This window comes from Hyperoodon ampullatus, assembly GCF_949752795.1.
Source record: "Hyperoodon ampullatus genome assembly, chromosome: 2".
NCBI lineage: Eukaryota > Metazoa > Chordata > Mammalia > Artiodactyla > Ziphiidae > Hyperoodon > Hyperoodon ampullatus.
In genome coordinates, this window is record NC_136915.1 from 87,229,148 (window position 1) to 87,242,547 (window position 13,400).

General features: G+C 35.2%; 1 protein-coding gene across 1 annotated transcript in view; it reads right to left on the reverse strand.

Annotated features, from left to right (window-relative positions):
• The window catches only part of DPYD (dihydropyrimidine dehydrogenase), a gene marked incomplete at both ends in the record, with an annotated part of 823,320 nt that overhangs the window by 342,570 nt on the left and 467,350 nt on the right, over window positions 1–13,400 (reverse strand). The window contains one exon of the mRNA XM_079721437.1: window positions 927–1,091. Within this exon, the coding sequence (XP_079577563.1) occupies window positions 927–1,091 (165 nt within the window). The remainder of the gene's footprint in view (window positions 1–926; window positions 1,092–13,400) is intronic.

A 13,400-nucleotide genomic window follows, 5' to 3' on the forward strand; every position in this document is an offset into this window, starting at 1 on the left:
GATGAGCTAGGTGATAGTGTGATAGCTAAAGTTTCTTTGTAAAATTTCCTGATTTATCAGTTTGTGGGCAAACATCCACAAATTTCATTAGATTTTAAAATATTTATTATTAGAATACTTGAAGGTTCTCATTTGTCTTTGAAATCTTTTCTACAATGCAAACATGCATCACCCCAAACTTCAACCTCAATTCACCACCAGCTCATTGAAAGAGAGAGAAATGTGTGTGTGTGCATGTGTGTGTACGGTGAAGGGGGCTAGGGGGAGGAGGAGGAGGATGAATGAGTGACATTAAAGACAACACTAACCAATTATTGAAGAGAAAATACTATCTGTGGACTAAAAAACTATAGACAATATATAAAAATCCACAAAAATGAAATATCATACATAAGCCTGATATTACTGTAATATTTGTGTATGGTACTTTAGAAGAAAAAAAAACATTTTATAAAAGATAGTTGACTCATTCAGAATAAAGGTGTTAAAATTATTTGGTGAATTATTTCCCACTGAAAAAATCTAAACTATACAAGAAATTCTGCTTCTGCCTCAGCTTTATATTTAAAATGATTTACAGTCTGCAATTTCTTCCTAAGGTCATCACCTTCATAAATACTAGCCACATACACTGAAAACCAACTCAATAAAATGAGTATTTCACTTCTCTTCCTCCTGCTTATGTAGATACTTCTTCCATCTACATGGTACCCATTTATAATAAAGCCTCACATTGTGCAGATTTTTATGAGTTCTTGAGCACTTCTTTCTTTTTTATCTTTCTATGCATCAACAAAGCAACTGGCAGATTCTTTAATAAAATATATTATACACATTAATATTTATAAGCCTATGAATTGGATGTTTAAATAAACATTCACCAACTTATGCCAATTCTTTTGTTTTAGACGCTAAATCACACTTACATTGTCTGGAAAGTCAGCTTTTAGTTCAGTGACACTTTGACACCAATATGCAGCTGTTTTTTCACTGATGAGCTCAATATTCAGGAAGGAGCTTTGTCCAGGGCCATACATGGGGCCGGAGGTGGTCCCCCGGATGATTCTGGGTGAAACATTTGTCACTATGTCCTGTTGAAAGAATAAAGATATTGGGTCTCCTTTCTACAAAGGAAAAACTTCATTATCTTCATTCTATGTTCATTTCCATGTGACAGTATTCTACTAAGTCCTGCCTCACATTTTTAATATATTTTAAATTACAGTTGAACATAAAATACTTTCAAATGAAAAAGTAAAATAAAATATTTGTTATCTTTATTTAAATTACTTCTTATAATTGTAAGGTTAGCATAGTGGAAAAATATGTAAATTCATTTACACTGGTTTTGGGCATACACACTTTAATTTGTCTGCAATTAAATAATAAATAAAAATGCGATAAGTAAAATGTAAGAAAATCATTTCAGTCTATTTAATCTAAGCATCTCCAATGAGATTTTAACTCAAATTAAGAGTTGATGTTTGTAAAGAAAAAAATTTTTTTTTTCTAAAAAGTAATTTCAATATAAATCAGCTAAGGAGTACATATTAGCATTACTGGCTCATCAAACTTTAACACACATTCTAACAAACTAACTAGGTTGACTTACCTATATGATTCTAACCATAAATTCACATTCAATGAGAACTAATTTTTCCCAAGACTGAAATGAGGATATCAATAACTTCCTGATAACTATAAACAGTAAACAGTCAAATTAACTTGCTTGTTAAGTGTAATTAACAATCCATACTGCTTCTAAAGCTGTATTAACAAAGAAGAGTAACATTCTTACATTGCTAAAAACTAAAAAGAAACAAAGACAGAAAAATGTTTCTTTAGCCAGCTTCCAATTAAAATTAATTTTGAGTAAAGGTCATTTAGTTAAGGAGCTATCAGAATTATTCCTTTAAGTACCCTTCCTCACCATCTTGTCACTTTTAGTGAGATAACATGAACCCCCATTAGTATATAGCAATTAAGGTCAATTTACATATTTTAATTAAGAACCACCCCATATAAAACAATTAGCGTAATAGGCATACTAACTGGATTTCATAACATTTGGACGTTTTTCCAACTAGATAGACAGGAAACCTTAATTAGCATTAATTAGTGCTGATCTGCATATGTTTGATAAGGCATACCCTTGCCACAAAAGATTATTTATTCCTGAATCTGCCAAATGCTACAGTTGCAGAGGATAAAAGGACTTTTCTTCACATTGCATGTTAATTTCTGGCAATTTACATTCACTTTTACATACGAATTAGTATATTATAAAATAAATGTTATAAATATTACAATAAGCCACCTTAAATATGTACATTTTTACTTATAGGAATCCTGCCAGTTAATGTTTTACTAATTAAGCCATTCTACTTTTATTGTAATTGTAGGAATACCATCAGCCTTACTTTGATTTGCTATTGTGAAACCATGTTACACGATCTTAATGGGTAAAATGACAAGTGGAGTCACTCCAGGAAGCTCAAGACTAGTGGGTCCAATTTCTATCTTGGCAAATGCTTAAATGTGTGCTCTGTGTACCTGCAGGTGGCTTCTGTGCAGCTCACCCAGGTAGGTACTCTCATGCTGTCTTGGTCTGAGAAAACAATTCTAGAAATGTGTCATTCAAATTAGGCTGATTTTCTCTTAGGTTTCAATTTTCAAGAGCCATACATTTAAGCCTTGAGTTCCTCCTTTCCTCTGCTATCCCTTCTACTCTAAGTTTTCTTTACCTAGATAAATCCAGTCTAGGTCACAGTCTGTGCTCTGTACAGGAGAATTGGACCAAGGAGGTGAAGAGAGTCCATATTCAGTTTACCAAGTCATGTGCCCTGGCAATGGGTAGTTCCACAAATGAAAGGGCACCTGTTTTAAATGACCGTTTTGTAATTTACTGACCTGTGTTGAGGAGGAAGAAAACTTTCCTCTACCCTTCTAGGTTCTTCAGGCTGGTCTAAGAACTAAATTGACATGAGATAAACAGGAGAAATGGAATTTAACTTCGTATGTACAGGAATCCTACATACATGAGAGGGTCAGAGTCCCCACATACATGAGAGGTTCAGAGACAGAAAGGTTAAATGAAGCATAAATGCCATCCTGAGCTAAGGAAAGAGATAGGGATCTGGGGCTTCCAGGAACAGAAGGGTCATTATAGGACAATAAGAAGAAGAGTAGATGTTTGGTAACTAGATGTTTGCCCTGTTCAATAGATGGAGACACTTAGGTAAATAACTCTTTTCTGGGAAAAATCTCAAATTTAAATTTTTCTAGGTACTTAAAGGAGGGGCAGTAGTTTCTATTGAACCTGCAGGATCTTGACTGCCTTTATCTCAAAGTAACCTTCATGCCAAAGTGACACATTTTGGGGATGCTAATTCTGAACCACTACATTGGAAGTGGCACTTTCTGCTTATTCAACAAAACTGACTCATGTATTAGACTCCCTGCTCCTGCCCATTCTTCAGGTCTTAGCTTAGACTTCAGTCTATTTAGGAATCTTTTCTGATCTCTCCAGCACCAAGTCTTAAGCTGCTCTGACTCACACCATCATAACAATAACAATGGTACCAAGAGTACCATTCCCCATTTGGTACTCTTTACATTCTGTATTGTGATTGTCTATATTCTTGTCAGTACTTTTCAAGTAGAGTGTAAACTTTTGAAGAGAAGGAACTATATCTTGTTTACTATTACATGTCCAGCTTCTAGCCTGGCCTTTAGTAAGTGCTCATATAATGTATTTTTCTTTCTTTCTTTTTTTTTTTTTTTTCAATTGAAGTACAGTTGATTTACAATGTTGTGTTAGTTTTGGGTGTAGAGCTAAGTGATTCAGATATATACATATATATACACATACACATACACATATATATACATATATATACACATATACATATATATATATATTCACACATATACATATATATGTATATATACTTTTCCAGATTCTTTTCCATTATAGGTTATTGCAAGATACTGAATATACTTCCCTGGGCTATACAGTAGGTTCTTGTTGTTTCAAATAATGTTTTATGAAGGAACCTAAACTAGAACCCTAGGCACTAGAATAGGTCTTGTCCTGAGGCAGGAACTATAAGGTATTTGTTGCTGGCCTCTTTCTGTTGCTGAACAAACAAATGAGTTTGGGCTTATAGTCAAATTTTAGGAACTCGTTGTTTGCTTAAATCCTTTCCTACTAGACCATTTACTTGCTTCCCCTGATCCCTCAGGGACCCCTTCTTTGAATATAGTCCCCCACCCCACACTATGGCTAGATCCCGATACCAGCATGCAGTGATGTAGATTGCCCATTACTCCACTTCTCCCCATCCTAGCCTACTGCAGATCTTTGATGACAGAAAGCATATTTGAACTTGATCACTCTGTAGCTTCTAAGACCTTTCTGACTGTTGACCCTAAGTTGCTGGATTTATCTGATCTCCAGGATCCAAATAGAATGGCCCCATTCAAATATAAACCAACTCTTATGCTTTTCCAGTTCAAGTGGACAAGAATTCCTAACCTGGTCCATGGCCACCTAGGGGACTTCTTGGGTTAAGAGATTTCTTAGGTTAAAGTCCTGATAAGATGATTTCTTCCTATCAGGACCTTAACCAACTATAGTTGCCTCTTATATCTGTGCCCTAGACTGTGCCCATATCTTCATAGAATGTGTAGATATTTTTTTTAATATCATAAAATAAAAAAGACATGAGTGGAAGAATCACAGCTATACCGAATAAGGAAAATCTCAATAGTCCAGGAATTTTAAGCCATATGCTATTTTACAGTATTCCTCCTAATAACAATTCGGCCAAGAACTCACAATAGCCAAAAGGGTCAATAAGATGAAAACATTTATTTGGAGGACAGTAAAGTCAATGCTTCTTTCTTCAAATGTCCTCCCTCAGTGATACCTTAAAACCTCAAATTCTTCCACTAGAGATTTTGTGTACTGTGAGTTGAATTTATTGTTAATGTTGGGATTGTTTTATTTTCCTCTTCTATAATCCAATGTTAAACTGTAAATATACTGTGGGAGGATTATCAATGATTTCTTTAACCAAGATCCAATAGGAAGTACAAGGCAAATCAAAGGGAAATTTTATCTATTGTATGACAGGGACTGTTTACTCATTTATGTTGATTTATGACAGGTAGTGCCTCTCTATACAGGTCAGTTTTCTCTCTCCTTAACTCAAGCAAAGAAAAAGATCCTTAATAACGGCCCAGATTACAGCCACCTATTGTGTATAACTTGACAACTATCCATGAGTCAATTGTTACCATCACAGCAATTAAAAAATTCAGCATATTCCAAATTCAACTAAAGTGCCAAAATTCCAATATGGTCATCCAGTGATAAATCAATAATATAAATTTTATTCTAGGTTTTGTTTCCCAAATTCAGTCATATTTACCACTACTTTGTCAAAAACCTTCTCCACTGACTTGAGACTTAGACTTTTTAAATTAAGTGAAAGATGAATGAAAACTTGGACATAACAAATTATCCTTGGTTATCTGATTAAAGTTGGAGCTTCAATAATTGGACAATAACTTACTAAAGCATTTGACCTGGGAATACTACAATCTGAGTATGATTTTACAAGATTATATTTTGCTTTAATATTTAATAGCTAAATCATATTAGCATTGCTTAAGGGAGTTAATATAACAAAATAAACATATTCAAGAATAGTTAGAATAGATAAGAGTTTATTCTCTATAACAAAGAAGATGAATTACCATAGTTCTAGTGTTCAGTACATTAGCAATATTCAGACTTTTTAAAAAACTGATGTTTATTTATAAGAAATCATTAGGTGATACCACTGTTTCATGTGATTTTGTAATTACCATTATAAAATGGAGTGCTAGTGACCTCTTAACAGTTGAAGTGATGATAGTGATTTTTCAGCACTAGTAAAGAGATTGAAATGGTAAATAGGCTGATTATATTTGTTTGTTTAAGTTCATTTACTTGACCTCTCTTATCCTAAAAAAAAAAAATGCTGTTTCCATGGTTACTGCTGGAGTAAGATAGTCACAATGGGCTCAATGAATAGGAAAAGGAAACTTTGCAGAGACAACTTGGTAAGAAACTAGGAAAAGAATTGGGGTCTAAAAATGGTAGCTGAAAATGAAAAATAAAATTTGCACAGTGAACCACAGCTACTATACTACAACAGATGAATTTTAAAAATGTTGTTGAGTGAAAAGAGCAAGATGTAAAAAAATATAGAATATGATACCTAAAACATATTTCTGTGATGAAATTAAAAATAAGTAAGAGAATAATTTAAAACAATTACTTTTGTTACTTTTTGGAGTAGGTAGATGCTGGGGGAGAAACTGGAGATGAGGAACAACAAAGGCTTTCTAAAAGTATTAGTGATATGCAATTTCAAAGAAGCTTTATTCCTGAACTGTAGAAACACATGGTAGAATGAGAAATCTGTTTAATGAGCTTTGTGCTAGCATAGTGAATACTATTATAAGCTATCGCTAAAGGTTTGTTGGTTTACCTGAAAACCTGTAACTTAAATCTTAGGGATATTTGTTCCTTTTTAATTTCCAAGATTCTGCTGTGAACTGGTTGTTTTTTATCCAAAAACTCTTTTAATTATTTGGTTTTAATAACTAGAATTTCAGGGCCTCCCTGGTGGCGCAGTGGTTGAGAGTCCGCCTGCCGATGCAGGGGATACGGGTTCGTGCCCCGGTCTGGGAGGATCCCATATGCCGCGGAGCGGCTGGGCCCGTGAGCCATGGCTGCTGAGCCTGCGCATCCGGAGCCTGTGCTCCGCAACGGGAGAGGCCACAACAGTGAGAGGCCCGCGTACCACAAAAAAAAAAAAAAAAAAAAAAAAAAAAAAAAAAAAAAAAACTAGAATTTCAAAAATGTAATGCACTGCAGGAAAGATCGTCCTCTAAAATATATCATCTTCCATATAAGTGGGATTAAAGTATTCATTATTCCATAAAAGAGTAGACTCACTTTACAGATAAATCTAACAACAAATATCTTGTTACATAATATGATTCCATCATTATAAATCTGGCATACTGTTACCCTGGTAATAGCAAAAAGTAAAATAAAATTCAACAGTGGCCCAGTTTCTAGTGCAACTCCACTGTTATGAAAGAACCCTCTAACATTTTATTTTCTTCATGAACTAAGTATATTAATATTTGATTACTCCAGAAAATAAACTTTATAAGGGTCAGAATAATTTCCACTTGGTTGTTTTGGAAAGGTGACATGGGTAGGATGAGAATCTGTTCTTAATACATCAATTTTCCATCTTAGTATCTTATACAATGATAGAACTCAAAAACCTAAATTAGGGCTTCCCTGGTGGCGCAGTGGTTGAGAGTCCGCCTGCCGATGCAGGGGACACGGGTTCATGCCCCGTTCCGGGAGGATCCCGCATGCCGCGGAGTGGCTGGGCCCGTGAGCCATGGCCGCTGAGCCTGCGCGTCCGGAGCCTGTGCTCCGCAACGGGAGAGACCACAACAGTGAGAGGCCCGCGTACCACAAAAAAAAAAAAAAAACCCAACCTAAATTAGAGACAAAATTTACCCATTTGTCATCAGGAACTTTAAATCTGTCTATCCACATGGAAAACACAGTAAATAAGATTAACAATGTTATCCTACAAACACAAAATAATTTATCAGAGAAACAGTGGTGTTGAAAATGCAGGAATAATAATTTAGATTTGTATAGCACAGATCTTCCACATAGATCATCTATTTGATCTTCACAACTCTGTCATCATGCAGTTAATGCTACAACCATGTCTTAGAGAAATTAAAGTGACTTGTCCACTGTTGCACAGCTCTAGCAAGCATTAGAGATGAGACTAGAATCTAGATGTATTTATGTGATATGAGTAATAAAATTATTAGTGATTTAACATTTGATGTATATGATAATAATTAGTAGTAATTTTAGTTGCAAGAAAAATAAATCAGCTTGAACAACTTAAATTTAAAAAGTGGTATGTGGCATATGAGCTTTAAGGAAAAGAAATATATTACATAATGCCAGAATGTTAGGAATGTTTCTCTGTATCTTTTCTCTGCTTCTATTTGCATATCTCTTCATTCTTTTCTCTTTCTACAGAGGGCTTCCTCTGTCTCAGTTCTTATGATAGAACACAGGCCTGTGACAGGTCCCAAGTTACAAGATGTATAGTCTCTCCCCAAAACTTGTAATCTCTCAGGCCCACCAACCCCTGTGGCAGAGACTCTGACATGCTTAACTTGGATTTGATAGTCACCGTTTGTCTAATTAACTGTATCTAGCAGGGTAGAATTACTCAGGATCCACACAGATGCTCATGTAAACAAAGATGTAGTTACTGAGAGCTGAACAAGGAGTCTTATTAAACAAGTCTTCTACCCAGGACTAGTCTATGCAGGTCCACCTTAGAAAGAAGAAATTATGATATGGGCATTCATAAAGTGTCATTAACTTGGAAAATGGCTGCAAAAAGACAAAATTATCATTTAGTGAAATTAAACTTTCCATAGTCTTGAATCAACCTTGATAATCCATTTCTTATTCCTGTGGCCCCAAACTTTTCAAGATCAAAGTCCTAAGAACCCTTTGAAACCTTCTCATGTTTTAGAACACATTGGGAATTCTGTATTTCCAGTGTGCTGGTGTGCTGACGACTGTCAACACAAATGGCCTGGGGTGCACTTAATCTCAATCTTGGGCTGGACAGAACTGACCGATGGCTGCCCTATGTAAGGAAGGGAAGACAGTGGAGGGAGCAAGAGGAAAAACAAACAAACAACAGCAGAGTGTGCAGTAGAATAATTAGGGAAACAGTTTAGAACCTGATTAGGCTTAAAAAGGAAATGATGAACAGAAACTAAATATACTGAATGTCTATGTCAAGGAAGGAATTTTACTCACATGCTCTTAGTGCACACCTGGGGCCAAATGTCTTCCTCCTACTGGATAGTGTCAGACATCTAGAAGATTTGGTTTCTCACACGGCACAAATATGGAGATTTAATTTTTGAATTTTATTCATGTCTGACTGGTAAAATTCTGGGTCACAGATTTGTAGCCTTTTGTCTTTCCTCTTGCCCCTTTTCAAGGAGTTTATAACTTTGCACACAGGACACTAAAAAGTCATTTGATTTGCTCTTTGACTTTTTCATCTATGAAAATGGCTTCACTATATCACAGAGAGGTTGTAGGATATTACATGACATAATAGAGCACATGGCTGACATGTGGTATTTGATAAATAAATATTTATTCATTCATCAATTCACCAACTTTAGAGACAAAGTAGAAGTTGTGAAAGTTCAGGCAACTGTGCATGGGCTGAAGCTGGGAACTCAACAGGAAATTAGGATGGGAAGATTGCATAGAGTTAGGTCAAATTAGAGAGTCTTGAATGACTGTTTTAAAGAGTTCAAACTTCTTTCTGCAGGCTTTGAGAATCCATTGTGTTCTGTCTCTTATTCAAGTTATTAATACCAGTAGCTCACAGCAGCTGTGCATTCACAGAGATAAGTCTTACAAGAAACAGATGAAGAGCTTTTTCAGTGCTGATATCAGATGGATTAGAACGTGATTAATCAGCAGACAGACTGATTAAATTATTGGGTTCACTGTTCAGATAAGAGGTTTTGGATATACTCTGCCAAACTGTAATTAACTTAGAAATTTCTGCTGGCCTGCTCATAAGATGATCATGTGATATGCTTTGAAGAAATCTTTTAGGGCCCAAAACAGCAGCTGTGAAGGTATAAGCATGAGTCAGTTCTAATAATTATTAAACATCTTCAAGTATTAGGGCAGGATTTTCATTGAAAATGATAAATGTTAAAGAAAAAAAACTTTAGTTTTTATAAAACTTGTATAAATGCTGTGGTCTTACTTGAGAAGCCACTGTAAATGAAATGGCTATTATTTAAGGAAGGGGACATCTAAAAGAATCAGACAGGAGTTCTCCATTTTTGCATTATGATTAATAAGATACTGAGAGAAAGCCCTCACAATATAGTGCATTTTAAAATACCTGACAGGATATGAAAAAGCAAAAGCAAAAGATGCACAAGTGTACCTGTGTCAAAATAAGGAAATTTGTCAGAGGTCAGAAATGACAACCAAGCAGAGATCCACAAGGCAAACCAGTTGTAGGGTGATATTTGCCCTCAAGGTTTCTGCCAGTCCCAGGTGGCCTACAGCCTGAGTTCTAATGGCTTAGAAACATCTGAAGGAGCTACATAGTCAGGGCACAAGCATGGTGGTCTTGTGACAAGAAGCCTCCAAATAATGGTAGAACCAACAAAAAGTTATGTTCTCATTTTCTGAGCTAAAGAGTAACTATAGAGTAATGATGGGGTATGTGTCCATTTGAGCCTAAATATTGCATGAGAAAGAAAATATCTCTTCTAAGAATACAAACTTGTGTGGGCCCCAAAACCACAAGTTGAAAATTTGGTTTAAAAATGGCTCTTGGCCATAGTGTCTTCAGATAATTAGTAGAAGCAGTATCAAAATCTCTCCAGAGGAAATTTTACCCCAGGGATGTGAGTTCACAATAGATTTCTACTAATCAAATGAGGGGAAAAAAGGCATCATAAATGAAAGTCTGTAGGAAGAAAAAGTTATAAAATCAAATCTACAAAACAAAGCAAAACAAAAATCCCCCACAGTTACTGAGATTTTCAAATATGGAATGTAAAAGTTTAGTATGTTTGAAAAATAAAAGAGAGGATTGAATGTATAATCAAAGAATAAGAAATTCAAAACTTACCTTAAAAATTTTAAATATAAAAAAAAAGAATTTCTAGAAATAAAAAAGTAATAATTGGGGAAAAAAAGAACCTTATTAGTTTGGGGTAAATAAGAGATTAGACATAGATGAAGAGAAGTAGTCAGTTTGATGATATATCTGGGAAAATTACCTGAAAGGTAGCACAGACAAATGAGATGGAGATAAAGAGACATGAAACACAGATTGAGAATTAAAGGAGAAAGCTAACTGGAGTTCACAAGAAGATAATGGGGACAATCAGAAGAGAAAGTATTTCAATATATATTGTCAGAGATTTAATAGAATTAATGAAAGATGTCAGTCTTCAGATCCAGGGACACCAAAAAACTCAAGGAAAACACATTAGATCAATGGAAAAGAATAGAGAGCCCAGAAATAAACCCACACCTACATGGTCAATTAATCTACAACAAAGAAGGCAAGAATATACAATGGGGAAAAGATAGTCCCTTCAATAAATGACGTTGAGAAAACTGGACAACTACATGCAAAATAGTGACACTAGACTTATTATCTTATACCATATAAAAAATAGACTCAAAATGGATTAAAGACTTAAATAAGATCTGAAACCATTAAACGTCTAGAAGAAAACATATGCAGTAAGCTCTTTGACACTGGTCTTAGCAATATTTTTCTGGATCTGTCTCCTCAGGGAAGGGCAACAAAAGTAAAAATAAACAGATGGGACTACATCAAACTAAAAAGTTTTGCACAGTGAAAGAAACCATCAAGAAAAGAAAAAGCAGCCTACTGAATGGGAGAAGATATTTGCAAATGACCCATCCAATAAGGGATTAATATCCAAAATACATAAAGAACTCATACAATTCAATTACAAAAAACAAACCTGATTAAAAAATGGGCAGAGGACCTGAATAGACACTTTCCAAAGAAGGTGTACGGACGGCCAACAGACACATGAAAAGATGCTCAACATCACTAATCATCAGAGAAATGTGAATCAAAACCACAATGGCATATCACCCCATACCTGTCAGAATGGCTATTATCAAAAAGACAATAATAACAAGCATTGTTGAAGATGCGAGGAAAAGGGAACGCTCATGCACTGTTGGTGGTAATGTAGATTGGTACAACCACAAAATATATAAGTTCCTCATAAAATTAAAAATAGAACTATCATATGACCCAGCAATTTCTGGATATTTAACCAAAGAAAACAAAAACACTAATTCAAAACGATATATGTACCCCAATGTTCACTGCAGCTTTATTTACAATAGCAAAGTTATGGAAGCAACCTAAGTATCCACTGATGGAGGAATAGATAAAGAAGACATGACATGTATATACAATGAAATATTACTCAGCCATAAAAAAGAATGAATTTGCCATTTGCAACAAGATGGATGCACCTAGAGGGCACTATACTAGGGGAAATGTCATACAGAGAAAGAGAAATACTGCATGATTTCACTTACTTGTCAAATCTGAAAAACAACAAACAACACAAAAGAAACAGACTCACAGATACAGAGAACAGACTGGTCGTTGCCAGAGGCAAGGGGTATAGGGAGATGGGCAAAATAGGGGAAGGGGATTAAGAGGTACAAACTTTCAGTCATAAAATAGATAAGACACAGATATGTAATGTACAGCATAGGGGATATAGTCAATAATATAACTTTGTATGGTGACATATGGTAACTAGATTTATCATGATGATCATTCCATAATGTATAAAAATATTGAATCAGTACATGGTACACCTGAAACTAATATAATATTGTAAGTCAATTTTACTTCATAAATAAATAAAATTAGTACCTTGTAGTAAATAAAGCACTAAAAGCAAAGAGAAGACTTAAGAAGGAACCAGTTAAAAAGACTACCTACAAGGAAAAGCAGATTGATAGTGAACTTCCTGACAGTGCCAGTGGAAGTCAGAAGAGAGTAATCTATTTTCTATAAAGAAGAAATGTTGACTGAAAATAACTGTATACCTTCAAAATTATAACTCAAAAATGAGGATAGGGACTTCCCTGGTGGCACAGTGGTTAAGAATCCACCTGCCAATGCAGGGGACACGGTTCAATCCCTGTCCGGGAAGATCCCACATGCCGTGGAGCAACTAAGCCCGTGCACCACAACTACAGAGCCTGCGTTCTAGAGCCCATGAGCCACAACTACTGAGACCGTGCACCACAACTGCTGAAGACCATGTGTCCTAGAGCCCATGTGCCACAACTACTGAGCTCATGTGCCACAACTACTGAAGCCCACACACTCTAGGGCCCACGTGCCACAACTACTGTGCCCGCATGCTGCAACTACTGAAGCCTGCGTGCCTAGAGCCCGTGATCTACAACAAGAGAAGCCACCGCAATGAGAAGCCCAAATTATAAATAAATAAATAAATAAATAAATAAATAAATAAATAAATAAAATATTTTTTTAAAGAATGAGGATAAAATAAAGACATTTTCAAATAAAAGGAATGATGAGCAAATTGTATATGGCAGTGACAATGAATGAACTAATGCTAATTCAACTAAAATAAATGTGTAAAACAGAAGATTAAACAATAATTGAAAAGCATAAAAATATAAA